At 46.1% G+C, this 14,915-nt stretch overlaps 1 protein-coding gene across 1 annotated transcript; it reads right to left on the reverse strand.

The window, feature by feature from the left end:
• Nucleotides 1–5,795: 5,795 nt before the first annotated feature.
• On the reverse strand, nucleotides 5,796–9,328 carry LOC136949017 (piRNA biogenesis protein EXD1-like). The gene is made up of 10 exons (XM_067243210.1): nucleotides 9,199–9,328; nucleotides 8,981–9,049; nucleotides 8,480–8,553; nucleotides 8,280–8,366; nucleotides 7,998–8,102; nucleotides 7,525–7,605; nucleotides 7,258–7,401; nucleotides 6,965–7,156; nucleotides 6,561–6,686; nucleotides 5,796–6,437 (listed from the first exon to the last, which is right to left on the reverse strand). The coding sequence occupies exons 1-10, from the start codon at nucleotides 9,326–9,328 to the stop codon at nucleotides 5,796–5,798; spliced, it is 1,650 nt and encodes a 549-aa protein (XP_067099311.1).
• Between the last annotated feature and the right edge of the window lie 5,587 nt (nucleotides 9,329–14,915).

Below are 14,915 nucleotides of genomic sequence, written 5' to 3' on the forward strand. Positions count from 1 at the left end.
AACCCAGCAGGCACTAATTTAGCCAGCCACAGGAAGCCCTCTCACGCCCCCTCTCCCCCCAGTCCTTCCCTGTGGCAACACCCACCCCGCTCTCTGTCAAACACACACACACAAACACACACTCACTCACGACATAATGATGCCAAACTTGCCAGAACCTAATCTCCCATCTTTTTAATCAAAGACATTTGTAGCCAAGGACGCTGCCAATAACGAGATGACTAATTACCAGAAATGCTGGTGAACAAACACCTTGTTCTGTGACCAACACTGCCCTTCATCGACCCTGAAAAGCCCACAAAGCTTTTTGAAGCATATTTACCACAGAATCCAATCATTGATGTTTGGATGTGAGCAGTGACAGGAATCCTGAAAAGCAGAATCATTGAAAAAACAGTCAAACAAATCCATTCACAGCTTCATAAATGTTGTCCGCAAGATCGCCTTTGACACGTGTCAACCATTGCGCACGATTGCATGTGAATTATGAATGTCCCTCTTGTTTTGTCACGGGGTCCTGTGGTGGAGGAAGGCCTCCACGCCCTGGGTCCCACAGGCAGTGGCAGCCCCCTCGTTCACAGCCCCCTCGTTCACAGCTCCTCGTTCACAGCCCCCTCGTTCACAGCCCCCTCGTTCACAGCCCCCTCGTTCACAGCCCCCTCGTTCAGCTGCGAGGATGATTGTTCTGGAGAAACTCTGCTTGGATCCAGCTGGGTCTTTGGCCTGCTCCTCTGAACTCAGGTTGGGATGGGAAGGACTTTTGTTGCCCCCGGTGCAGAGGGTCCTTGGTGCCGGGTTGTGGGGTCCGAAAATAGATTTTGTACAAACACAAATGCATTGACAACTTCGATACACATAAGCCTGTTTATCCTTCTACTTTGTAGGTATCCATATTTTTCGCTTGGGGGAATCCTTCACGGTGGAAACAGGACGGGCTGCCAGGCCAGCACGCTGTGGAAGCATTCAGGCCGCAGTGTGAACATGCCCTCAAACAGCCCCAGCGGAGGCCAGTGTGCAGGTTGGCTCTGTGGTGTCAAGGTGTGGTTCCCGAGGCCCGCCACCCCCGCCCTCCACACACACACCTCATCTGCTCCTTCACCTGGCTCCCATGCTGCCACACCCGCCCCTTTTACACAGAGATCCCGCTGGTTTCGCCTGTTTCCGCTGAACCACAGAAAGCAAAACCCTGCCTTGTGTTTGATGTTAGACAGCATGCCGGCCTTCTGGAATCAGAGGCACGACATTAGCGTTGTTGCTAGTGTGTGTGATCGGCAGTGTTAAAGGGGCTAGTGTCTCTGAGCACGTTTGATCTGGCTGAAGGTCACAAGATGGCTTCCTGTACCTGCCGGAGAGCCTCCCTAGGCCCCTGCCTGCTCTTCCCTAGAAAGTCTGTGCTGAACAAACCAATGTGTGTGTGTGTGTGTGTGTGTTTAACCTGTAACTGCACGTTTAAAAGGTGTTTTAAGTTGAAGAGTCCTGGACAGAACTCTTCAGCCCAACTCGTCCTACACACTGAAGTTGTACATCCCATCCGTCTATTGCTGTTTATGTTGTTGCCAAAAAACACACAGTGCTTCTTCTCTCGAGCACAGAGCAACACACACCCTGCATATCTTCAGTGGCGCATGGTTAAATATTGATGCTGTGCTTTCTGCTCATACATGACCTGTGTGAGTGGCCATCTGGTCTGGTTGTCCTGTCAGACGTGAAATATTCATCCCCTCCCTGGCCAACATGAACAGCAATACACACAGGGGGCCACTGCTCTCGTTACTTTAGAGAGGAGGGGGGTTTGTGCATGCGTGTGTGTGTAGTGCATGTGTGTAGTGTAGTGTATCATTAGTGTATGTGGGTAAGTGTGTGTGTATATGTATGAGTGAGTGTTTTTGTGTGTGTTTGTGTGTGTGTGTGAAAAAGAAAGGGATCCTATGGATGGGCTGGTCCTGAACGGATCATCCTGGCAGATGGATGGTGTGTTATGCCCTACTGTAGAATGCAGAGGGACTCAGCAAGCTGGTAACTGATCACATGGCCTGTGGTCTCCCGGGGTTCAAGGGATTACATAGACATACACAATGGAGTTGAAAAAACGAAGTGTCTTTAATTTTCAGCAACAGCAGAGATCCAGCCTGTCAGCTAGCGGTCGTCTCCTTGTCTTGTCCACTCCTCAGGTGAAGCCCTGATCAGCACTCCCAAGTCCCCAACAGACCAATCAGATCACCCTCTGCTGAGTGATCCTGAACGTCACAGCGCCGGGCCGACCGAGCGCCCCAGAGGACATGCGGTGGACTAACGAGCAGGCGTGGTGGAACAGCTGAAGTCAGGGATTATCCTGGAGGACCTTATCATCTGGTCCTGCTTGCCATCGCACAAACCGACCCGTCACTGGGGACATATTTGAAGAGCGCACACACGCTGTGTTCTGGTCAATGAGCCAAACTCTGCTCTCAGCTTCTCGCCACTTGCTCAATCTGTTTACTGACCAGCGAACAAACAGGTGTGCTCAGGATTGCAAAAAATTCTAATTAAATCTAGATGACAATAACATTAGGGAGGAGCTTAAAGAAGGGGGTGGGGTTAACCATCCTTCATGATGAATAATTCATCATATCCTATTAATTATGAACCAATCAGTAACCTGACACCAGTGGGAAGGGTTGCTGGTTGAGTGGGACCATAGACTCAGCCTCAAGAACATCAGTCTACTTGCCTCCCAGTGTTGCTGGTAACCAGAGAACCTTGAGGATTGTGGTTAAATAGAACAATGAAACTGAGAGCCACAATAACAACTGTGTTGGGTCAGTCACACTGCGGACATAGGCTCCGATGGTCAGTCACACTGGGTCAGTCACTCTGGGGACACCAGCTCCAGTGGTATGTCACTCTGGGTCAGTCACTCTGGTGGTCAGTAAAGCAGTTTGTGGCGTGTGTGTTGATCCCTCCTGTGTTTTGAAGCATGCTGCTGCTCCCGGATTTGCCACGCTAGACAAACACACCTCTGGTTTCTCATTACCATCAATAGAAAAGAACTTGTTGCAGCAGATCTGCGTCATCTGTACAGTACACACCAATATTTGATTTTATATTTATTTTTTTACCCACATTAAGACTTCCTCTCAACATTTCTTGTTATCTTTCTACGGAAAGTCACAACAATCCTACTAAGGTGGAAGCTCTGTTTTGGGATGTGCAAACACAGCTGGAACTCAAACGTTTGTGTTTATGTCTGTTGGCTACCTTTTCCGACTAGACACTAAAAATAACCTTGCACATCCTGCCTTGATGTTAAAGGTATAGTCATCTTCCCTCAGAGACACAGGCTGTGTCTGAAGTTAGGAGGGGGGGTGGGGGGTGAGGAGGGGGGGGAGCCGTGACTACCGTGCGACAAGCGCTCTGTTCCTTCCTCTTGGGCCTGAGAAACAGGAAGTGAAGCTCATAAGGCATTATTGTGACGGACAGGAAATGCAAGGTCTTCTAAAATAAGAGTCCCTCTCCACCAGTCAATGACAGGACTCTACCTTGAACAGTCCGGTGGGAGGTCTCTCTTCTGGAGCCTTCAGGGTTCATGTCAAGGAAACACAGATTTGGCCTCAAAACTTCACGTCTGGAATAGGGCTTTGTGAGTCATAACCCACAGACTCATTTACATGCTTTACGCAATAAGTACAGATATGTAATTTACATTTTCAGTTCTCTCCTAATCTAAGCAATAAACAACCCTGTATAAGGTGGAAATTAACTTCAAACAGTTAACTGTGCAACATGTTCTACAGTAACAGGAGAGTAAGAACTGCGATTGATTGAATTCCTTAACATGGCTTTCACCCATTGAGACTTGGTGAGACCAACAGGAAGCCATGTCCAGCCGTCCAGGAAGAGAGTGGAGTCAGAGGGTGAGGTGAGGCGTGTGGAGGTGTGAGGTGTGGAGGCATGAGGTAAGACTTGGAGGCGTGAGGTGAGGCATGTGGAGGCGTGAGGTGAGACGTGTGGAGGCGTGAGGTGAGATGTGTGGAGGTGTGGAGGCGTGAGGTGAGGCGTGTGGAGGTGTGAGGTGTGGAGGTGTGAGGTAAGACATGGGGGCGTGAGGTGAGACGTGTGGAGGCGTGAGGTGTGGAGGTGTGAGGTAAGACGTGGAGGCGTGAGGTGAGGCGTGTGGAGGCGTGAGGAGAGACGTGTGGAGGTGTGAGGTGTGGAGGCATGAGGTAAGACGTGGAGGCGTGAGGTGAGGCGTGTGGAGGCGTGAGGTGTGGAGGTGTGAGGTAAGACGTGGAGGCGTGAGGTGAGGCGTGTGTAGGCGTGACGTGTGGAGGTGTGAGGTGTGGAGGTGTGAGGTAAGACATGGAGGCGTGAGGTGAGACGTGTGGAGGCGTGAGGTGTGGAGGTGTGAGGTAAGACATGGAGGCGTGAGGTGAGGCGTGTGGAGGCGTGAGGAGAGACGTGTGGAGGTGTGAGGTGTGGAGGCGTGAGGTAAGACGTGGAGGCATAAGGTGAGGCGTGTGGAGGCGTGAGGTGTGGAGGTGTGAGGTAAGACGTGGAGGCGTGAGGTGAGGCGTGTGGAGGCGTGAGGTGTGGAGGTGTGAGGTAAGACGTGGAGGCGTGAGGTGAGGCGTGGAGGTGTGAGGTGAGGCGTGTGGAGGCGTGAGGTAAGACGGGCCTCCACAGAAGCAGAAGAGCTGGCTGCTTTAGAGAAAAGAGTCTTTGTGCTTCTCTCCCTCCCAGTTGATTAAAGCTCTACTTTATCTGGCCCATGCTTTCAATTAGAGGCCCTGGCACCAGCCCAAGCCTGCATGAAGATAACCATGGCAATGAGATAACCATGGCAATAAGAAGTGATTAATGCAGGGTGTGTTTGTGCTGCCCCTCCCCAATGCTGTTTCACTGCATTGTTTTGTTTTAATATCCTGTTTTGGTACCAAAACCTACGTCTGGGAATGCTTTCAAAATGGCCGTGTGTGTGTGTGTAGAATCTATGTATCTGTAATATCCGCACATGGCAGCTCATTAAGGAAGCGGGTGGAAGATCCCTGGTAAGATTTGCTTTGTGTGTCTTGTAAAGCATAGCAGGTGTTGGCCACTTGTGATCATCCCCATCTGAACTACATGAGTGATTAGAGCAGACTGGCAATACCAGAGTAATCACTCCCAGACCCAGGGGTTCACTCCCAGACAGCGCTAATGGCTTTCCAGTCATCTGTAATCAAAAGAACGGTCCAGGAACAATGTTTTTGCTCAATTAACATCAAATCAATCTATGCTTTCCTTAGCTTTCAACATCAATTAGCTTTACGGGAGAAGCCAAATCAATCTATCATCCTCAAGTAAACCCATGAAGGTTTAGAGGGGGTTAGGTTGTTTCTGATTATACTGTAGTATATGCGAAACAGTGGCAGGCAACATGGGGTTTAATCATTACTCAAGCAAACAAGGCCAAAACAGAGACAGTAACCGCAAATGTTTCCCAAACTAGTTTATTCAGAACGCAGGACCCAAATCAACTTACTTTCAAGTGAACAATTAAATCAATCAAATTAAATCGGTGAACAATGCAAACACAAATGCAAGAACACCAAATTACATATTGTTCAATATGGCATATAACAGAGCAAAACGTTTTTTAAGTGTCTTTATGATAGACAAAACAGGTTTGTGCCTCTAACACCAACATCATAAGAAATCAAACCACACCAATGTTTGACCCGTTTTCGTTTTAGTCCCAAAACTGACTATTTATCGCCATCTACTGGACTACTGCAAACATTTCACACGGAAAACAACCTTTCACAGGGTGGGTTATTTTAGGTGTTTCTGAAGGATCTGAAGGACAGGCTGAGAGGTGAGGTGAGAGCCAGGGGCCTGTGGAGGAGGGAGCCCCTCCCCAAGCCAGGGACATCCCCAGGCAGGGTGCTGGAGACCAGGGGCTGGACCAGCCCTTCCTGGGGAGGGCAGGGGACCAGGCTGGGTCTTGAGCCAGGAGAGGCCCCTGCCATCTTCCCTGGAGAGACAGGGGCTTTCTGGGTACCTCCAGGGCCCTCTGTGGGGACTTGTGCCTGGAGACAGAGGCCTTGTCCAAGGGCAGGGAAGGCTGGCAGGGAGGGTGACGCTCCACTCTGCAGGGGCCTCCCTCTGCCCATTGTGTCCAGGACTATCTCCATGAGGCCCAGGCCTCCAGCTGGAGCCGCAGGGCTGGTCGTGGACAGCTGTTTCCTGAGGATCTGCCTGGCCTCCAGGGCTGGGGTCGCTGGGTTCAGGACAGGGGGCAGGCCAGAGGCTGTCCGGATGTCTCTGGGCTGGAGACGGTCCACTGGGGCCTGGAGCCCTGACGCTGTGGGCTGGGGTTTCAGGGCCGGGGTAGCAGGGCGGTGTGGTAGGGTCTGGGCTGGAGGGGCAGGGGGGTGTGGTGGGGTCTGGGCTGGAGGGGCAGGGGGGTGTGGTGGGGTCTGGGCTGGAGGGGCAGGGGGGTGTGGTGGGGTCTGGGCTGGAGGGGTAGGGGTGTGTGGTGGGGTCTGGGCTGGAGGGGCAGGGGGGTGTGGTGGGGTCTGGGCTGAGGGGTGGGTGTGGGCCCGGGGGTTGGAGCGCTGCAGCAGGCCCTGCTCGGTGACGGGGTACAGCTCCAGGGCTCTCTCCTGCCGCTGCCGACGGCTCCACTCCAGCTCCCTCAGCTCCCCAGGAAGCTCCAGCACACAGCTCTGTCCACACACACAGACACACACACAGATACACACACAGACACACACACAGATACACACAGACACACACAGATACACCCACACACACACACACACAGATACACACACAGATACAGACACACACACATATACACACACAGATACAGACACACACACACACACAGATACACACACACAGATACACACACACACAGATACACACACATAGACCAGTCTTGCGTCAGATGTTCACATTTCATTTCATTTTCCAAAAACGTGTGTGTGTGTGTGTAACTTACAGTGCCGATGTGCTGAGTGTGGACAGGCTCCTGGCGGCTGGCTCTCAGGTAGGAGTCCACCAGGCCTGTGTAGTCGGCCATGAGCGCGTCCAGCAGCACCAGCCTGAGAGGCAGTAAGTGCACCACCCCCAGAGCCATGACCTTCAGCAGGGCCACGGGGCAGGGCCGCACGTACCACACCTCAGAGTCCTCCTGGACCACACACACACACACACACACACACACACCATGGGTATCCAGGTCTGTCTGCTGGGCACATGCTGTCCTGGTCCTGAGTTGTACCTGAGTTGTACCTGCGTGATCTGGGACCTGATCCTGAGGGAGGCCAGGCCAGAGGGAGGCATCTGGAGGTGGAGGCTCACCACTTCCTGCAGGGTGCTCACCCTGTCCGGGAGAGAGCCCCCGCTCTCTGAGTAGAAGCACATCACATCCGCCACCTGCAGACACGCCCGCATGGATCAGGAGAGGGGAGAGGACGAGAGACATCCAGACTGCTCAGGTAAGGACGATGGATGGATTCGAAAGACACGTAAAAAAAAATTGCAAGTCATCAGATGTACCTGTGTGTCAAACACGTTGGTGAGGTTGACTCCAAACTGAGCCAATAGACATGCAGTGATGCTCCTGCAGTCATGGGTGACCTGGAAAGAGTGCGCAACAGGAATACAATGCTGCTTACATTTACATTTAGTCATTTAGCGGACAATCTTATCCAGAGCAACTTACAGTAAGTACAGGGACATTCCCCCCGAGGCAAGTAGGGTGAAGTGCCCTGCCCAAGGACACAACGTAATTTTGCTCGGCCGGGAATTGAACTGGCAACCTTCTGATTAATAGCCCGACTCCCTAACCGCTCAGCCATCTGACTCCCTCAGCCATCTGACTCCCTTACTAAACAAATTAATAAACTGACTGTGATATTGATTTGAATTTTTTTATTACTATTTTTTGCTCAAATAATAGTCCCTTGGAATCAGAATCGAGTATTCAACAAAGCTGTGTAATACATACATTAGCAGCTTACTGCATTCACCTTCAGGATATGCTTATTCTCCAGGATCATGGAAAGGCCATTCTTGAAAGCTCTAACTCCAAGCAACAGGATGTCGAACAGGTACACTTTGTTCTTGGTGGCTATCTGAACAGAGTGGAGAGGATTTGTAGAATATGAAGAGTAATAAAGTTCTTCTTCTCACTCATGTTTAATCTCGGTGATTCCAGGAATATTTCTGTCTTTCTCTGGCACACGCACGCACGCACGCACGCACGCACGCACGCACGCACGCACGCACGCACGCACGCACGCACACTTTACCTGTAACCAACAGAGTCTCTCATGCTGGAAAGCCCCAACTCCATCAGCTCCTAAGCCAATCACCTGTTGTTTCCGGATGTGCATCACCTTTGAGTTGAGATTTCGACCAGGTTGATGGTTAGACGTCATTCTACTGCCTACCATTTTTGTAAGTTGTGTAAAAGTTGTTATTGTAACAAAATATTAATAGATCTACTCACTGCAGGCCCAAACTTCTCATGAAACTCTTCAATGACCACAAAGTCAACATAATTCTCCTCATTATCATCATCATCTAGGGAAAGAATAATTGGTTGACATGTGAATCTTTTACACATTCATTGATTCATTGAATGATTAGTTAACCTTAACCAGAGACTGTACTGTGAGCCTCACCCAGTCTGAAGTTCTTCCTATAAGGCTGAAACTCTGCCACGGTCAGGTGACCTTCTGCTCTATGTTCACTGGCTTCCCTGCACCATACATTTACATTTAGTTTAGTAACGGCCAGGTGCTTATATATAGCCTAACGTAACAAGGTTGGTTCGTACAATCATGCCTACTCACTCAACAACACAAGCGACTTACCCCTTGTCACTCTTTGATGCATGGGGAAATTCCACTGCAAAATCGTTAGCTAGATTAGAAAATGCAACGAAACATTGCTCTTTTGCTTGCCTGATAGACTAGCAAGACAGAACAAATATGCCCCGTCACCTTACCATTTAGTATTTCATGTCCAAAGAAAAGTTTCACACCAGGGAACTTCCTCCCTCTCTTGACATCAACAACTGAAACATAAAAAACTGTAATTTCAGTTTGCTAGCTAGTGTTTGTTACTTATGAGGCAAGAGGGTAACTAGCTAGTAGCTAACTATCGAGATTTTGAGCTAGCTCTTGTGTGCATATTGCTAATTGATTCATGGGTTTAATTTGTTACCTTCATCCAAAACTACTGTTTTGTTGAGGTTTATCCGCTGCACGACGCCAATGAAAGTCGCTGTTTTGAGTGTTATTTTTATTTGCTTTCTTTTAAAGCTGTCTAGAAATTGGAAGTCGTCCATGGTCATTTTGGCCCACCTTGCGTACCCTAGTACTTAGATTATCGCTTAATCGTGACAGTGTATAGTATAGACAGTTAACTAGACCAAGCAACAAAGCTGCTTAAAGATGGCGCCCCCAGTCATTTGTATTGAAAGGCCTCGATAGAGCAATGAGGCCAGCAAAGAGATACGGACCGTGCCGTCTTGACCTGCTGCTGGTTCTTTCGGTTATGCGCAGGGGAGGCTCGTGCAATCTCGCAACAAGCTGGCTACACGTCATACTGTGCGACAACCAGCCGCGAGCATGTAAACTTGAATTGCAGTAATCAGAAAACTGGCAGAATGGGGTACAAATCCGATCTAAAGCAGATATCATGTGAACTTCCATGAAAATATGTGCTATCAGTACTGTATACATAGTATTCCTTTGACTTAATTTTTAGAAATATAGACTAGGCCTATTCTAGATGGAACTGACCACAATACGTTGTTCTTTTTGCTTCGTGTTCGAGGCAACTTTTCTTGACGTAAGCTAAGCAAACAAATGGAGTAGCATGCCTGCAGAGCCGGAGAGGGGTAGTCGGGTAGCCACCACCTAATCGGAAATATAATACCACCAAGATCCAGCGGGGTCATTGGGGGAGGGGGGGGGGGCAGGGTACAGTAGTTACCAACCTCTCGATCCTGACTACTTTACTCTTCAAACTGCACGTCCTTGGAACTTTCAAAAACCTCAAGAAACCTTTTTTTAAATGTATGTGTTAAACCTTTCTAAACGTTTTTCCCAATCTTTCCAAAGTTTTTCTCCCACACACAGAGAGGGGAGAGTATGAGAAGCCTAAATAGTCAGCTGTAAATATGACTTGACCCCAAAAAAATTCTAACAAAAGGTTTCTCAGTGGTTTACAGTAGTATCAGATGTACTTAAAAACATACTAAAAGTTTACCAAAGTTTAACTCCAAGAAAGGCCCCATTTTCAAATGGCGGCCGTTAGGTCGTTAATGTATTCATCCTTCCGTTTGAAGGATATTCCAAAAACAGGTTTTCCAATCATCTTTTCAATTAATTATCTCATTGCCAACAGTCTCAAACTCATGCACATTCACCTCCTTTTTGGCAACAACACCAGTTTCAATGTTTCTCAGAGATAGGTCTGGAGAGAATGGTGTGCAAACGCTAAGCTTTTCCTTGATCTTTTCTAGATCAGTGTCTTCTGAATTGCTGAAAATTGTGAATTTAGTTGGGTTTAGTAAATTGACCACCTTTATACTCAAAAACATCTATAGAGGATGCATTACTTTTATGTATTACCTTATTCAAATAGAAATGAGTGACCATTTTAGAGGGTTCATACACAGGCCTGGTATGTGTCCAAAAACACGTACTGAGTAGGAGTTACATGACATAGGCTAAATTGTTTACATCTCTGGTTCACCCCAAACAAAGATAAAACCTTACAGTAATCTCACAAAATCATGTATTCCATAAGTATGTAATCATGTCAGTGCAATTTAGACAAGTCCAATGGATTCATAGACCCAGAAAACATGGGGTTAGACACCAAGATTACTTGGCTAGGTCAAATAATGAAGGAGTTGGGATATTTTAAGGGCTTTCTTCCCATCTTGGACACCATCTTGAAAATTACATCTTTCTAGTGGTCAAACTTTGGTAAACTTTTAGTATGTTATTAAGGACACCTAATACTACAAAAAAACAGCTGAGAAACCTTTTGTGAGAATTGTTTTAGGTTAGATGTTTGTTTTTTTCATATATGCAGCCGCCTAAAAACAGAGTAGAGCAAAACAAAAATGTTCAACGTTTCAAAACGTTTTTTTCTCATCTTTTTTTCGATTTGTTTTCAACCGAACTTTTTTTCAAAACTTTTTACGAAAAATATTTTTTCAACCTTTAGAAACTTTTTTCGAAAATATTTTTTTTCAGAAATATTGTTTAAACCTTTCAAAACGTTGTTTTCGAAAATATTTTTGCAACCTTTAAACTTTTTTTACACAGACACCCACACATAATACACCCACACAGATTCCTGGCTTCATAATTAGATGTGCTTACACACTATGTTGCAACATGGCTACAGATCCTAGCCTACTGCATTTCTGTAAACTCTGAGGTAAAGTAATGCGGTTCCTGTTGGGTGGAGATTATCATATGGATAGGGAACAAGAGCGGCTTCAATTCTTCACTTCTACAACCACTCTGTTGAAGAGCAACAACAGAAGGTATGTCAGACATGTGACTGTTTCAGCACTGTTTCATGGCAAATATTGTGAGGTATTGGCTATTCTAATGTTTAAATATATAGTGTCAAGTGAAAAGGTGTGTTAGTTGTAATATATTCACCTCGATACATATGGTAGTTATGATATCTTCAGAGATAAAAGTTTTAAGCATTTAACTCAAACTGAGTTTTGAGTGGCCTCTTCAATAAACATGAAGTGAAACTTGACTTCAACCACATGATGGCAGGCCTGAGGCATTTTTGCAAATTATAGAAATGTAAAACTGTTGGTTCAAACACAAATACAATAGTGGGTAAATCTCACCTATAATCACATTGTAAAGCACATTATAAAGTATCTTACACTGATTTAGAGGATATAGCCATCTTGTGGCTGATCCTAGTTCTTAGGATTATCTCACAACAGACACCAATGTTGTGGTCTTCATATAGTGCCCTATCAGTTTCAGACAAACTGTCTAGAGGAAGTGGTTGTCTAATCTATGGGAGTAGGCCAGGGGAGTGTTCACTGATAATGTTTCTGTGGAGCTGTTATTCCCTGATTTGACCAACACAATACAATGACTGTGCCTATGTCAACATTGGAACTGGCAGTTTCACATTGTACTCACCCTCCAGAGCATACACAGAGGCAGTGGAATAATCATACAGTAGATAAAACGTATAAAACAATACATTTTACTAGCAGGGGGATAGGCATAGCTCAGTGGTAGAACATCTGATTGCAGATCAACAGGTTCAAATCCCCCTGTATGCCTCTTTGGACAAAAGTTTCTGCTGAATGAAAACATTACAACCAACACCTAATATGGATTTGAAGGGAGAAAGCAGGGATGTCTGGCCCTGCCTGACATGGACACATCCTATCTCACCCATGTGCACCACATCTGTCCGGACAAGTAAGAAAGGAGCTCATCCAAGGAAACAGGCGATGACAGGCTGAAACAAGTCAAACTAGACCAGAAAACTGCCTTTTTAAAGCCCCACCTCTCCTGCTCAGCAGCACACTGTTGGAGTTCATGTTTTGATGTTTTGGGACTTGCTCGGTGCCAATTCATATTCTTTCCCTTCTATCTAGACCTTTTTGGTACTCATTTCAATGTAGAATTGTAGGCTTATACAATATTTACTTAGCATACATGAAAATAGTGGGCGGAATACCTGAACAAGAAATTGGGAGAAAGTGGGTGGTCTTTTTTTTTTTTTTTTTTACCTTCTGTGCATATATTATTGAGCAATGGCATTGCAAGCATCCCCAAAACAACTTTTGTTCAATTGACTTTCCGCCCACACAGACACAGCACGATGCATCTTAATTTCGTGTCATCCTCATTGACAAGTCAGAACAATGGTGAGCTCATCGCGGGCGAACGGCCGCTCTGTGAAACAAGCACGCAATGAAGTGCGCTCATCGAAGAGGACAGATGGATAGTCTCGTTCAGCCACTTGTTGCCCAGTATCTGGCTATGGGATATCAATCTAAGGAAAATAACCAACATGGAAATACAGTAGGAATGACTGGGAAGGAAAAAGAACATCCGTAAGTTTGACTGAAAATGTTTACCAAGAAGGCTATAACATTCTGTACAGTTTATTTACGCAAAACCTCCGCTAAAACGTTAGCTACTTATTCTTTATCTTTATTGTGTTTTTTCTCTGCATGTTTTTAAGTTCGAGTTTTAAGTTCATATCTTCAATAACTTTGCAGATATGGTTGAAATGCCAGTGCGTAAAAAGCAGTAATCTTGTACTCCAAATTTACTTCGAAAGTCTTGTTGTCTTGATTTGAGATGATGCATGTTTTTATCTTCATGTCGTTTTTTTTTGGAAGCGGCATAGTTTAAAAAGTTAAAGGAAATCTTGATATAGTGGTTCCCACAATAGAAATCTGCAATTAAAAAAGACTGTAAGGAAGGATATAACAAATGTGACCGTTTTAATGTGTTAACATTTTCAATCAACACTGTTTTGAGTACACTTCACAGAGCGTATAAATGTCATTATACGCTCAGACATTTTTGGTCTTAGACAACGTTAAGAAAAGCTTTTAAAAATTGCCTTTATTTAATTTGAAAGAACGAAAAACAATTTTGACTACCATCCAACACACACACACACACACACACACTCACAGACACATATTCGTCTTAAAACCTATTTTTATTCTTTGGCTTTCGAGTCAGTTTAGGGACACTCGTGCTTACTGTAATTGTGTTTGTCTGTTGTTCTTATTTATTGTTGTTTTGCCTTATTTGATGATTTTGTGCAGCACTTTGGTCCGCATTGCCTGTTTTGAAATGTGCTCTATAAATAAAACTGACTTGACTTGACGCACACACACACACACACACACACAAACCCTCCCCCTCCTCTCCCCTCACCCCCCCCCCCCCCCCCTCTCCTGTGTCTGTCCTCCAGACACCTCTCTCCTGGATGTGCCTCCAGGTCCAGGGCTTCTCCTCCTGCTTGCCCTCCCAAGTTCCTCAAGCCCAGCCTGGCCCAGGTGACCCAGGGGAAGGTGATGATGTCTCTGGGAAATGTCACCAAGGGAGCCAGCTGGGAGGAACTCATCCAGGCCTGTCTTCAGACCTTTGGTATGTTGTAACGCTTCAAGCTTCTCATATACTGGTTAGCTTGTCCCGTAAAGTGTCTGTGTTTGTGAATATCAGCTGATTTATTCCTGTGATTTATTTAAGCGGACGGTTTTTATACTTTGAAGATGACTGTTGTTGTTGTACATTGTTCCTGTGTTGTTCCTTGGCCCCCTGTGGTGGCAGGCTGAGCCTCAGGCGATCTGAGGACTGTTGTGCATTTCATGGAGGCATAAGGTTTTTCTGTATTTTTATTGGACGTTGGTCACACAGTAGGTTTTACAGTCCATGGTATTTCACACGGCGATGCTGATGAAATGTTGCTCAGAATTCAGATGTTTTCACTTTGAGGATGTTCAGCACCTGCAACAGTACAGGGATTGTTTATCTTTGCAATAACAATGCTAAAATCCAGTGGCAGTGAATGACATGAGTTTAAAACATGGATTAATATTTATGACCACACATGCCTCGGTCTAAGCTCTCCTGTGCCTACATGAAGTATTGATCTTTAACCCTCTGAAAACATGAATCTGGTCTTAGTTTACTTTAAATACATAAAATGTGAAGTAATTGGTTGTTCTTTGAAATCTGACATTGCTTGACAAGATGATTAACGTCTTATACTAGTATAAATTAATTAAGTGAATGTGACGTGCCTTGCTACGTTGTGTGGAGTGCTCTCAAAGTTATGGTGATTCTTTTTTGAAGAGGCAAGCATTCAGATTGCTGTTGCCTGGAGACAAAATGGAGAGAAGAGAG

The sequence above is a fragment of the Osmerus mordax genome, chromosome 9 (assembly GCF_038355195.1).
Source record: "Osmerus mordax isolate fOsmMor3 chromosome 9, fOsmMor3.pri, whole genome shotgun sequence".
Classification (NCBI taxonomy): Eukaryota; Metazoa; Chordata; class Actinopteri; order Osmeriformes; family Osmeridae; genus Osmerus; species Osmerus mordax.

Excerpts from the sequence above, each read along its gene's own strand:
- LOC136949017 (XM_067243210.1), bottom strand. The coding sequence starts at position 9,328 with ATGACCATGGACGACTTCCAATTTCTAGACAGCTTTAAAAGAAAGCAA. Across the intron at positions 7,402-7,524 it reads CCAACGTGTTTGACACACAG|GTGGCGGATGTGATGTGCTT; the intron begins GTACATCTGATG and ends GCGTGTCTGCAG. Across the intron at positions 6,438-6,560 it reads TGCAGCGCTCCAACCCCCGG|ACCCCACCACACCCCCCTGC; the intron begins GCCCACACCCAC and ends CCTCCAGCCCAG.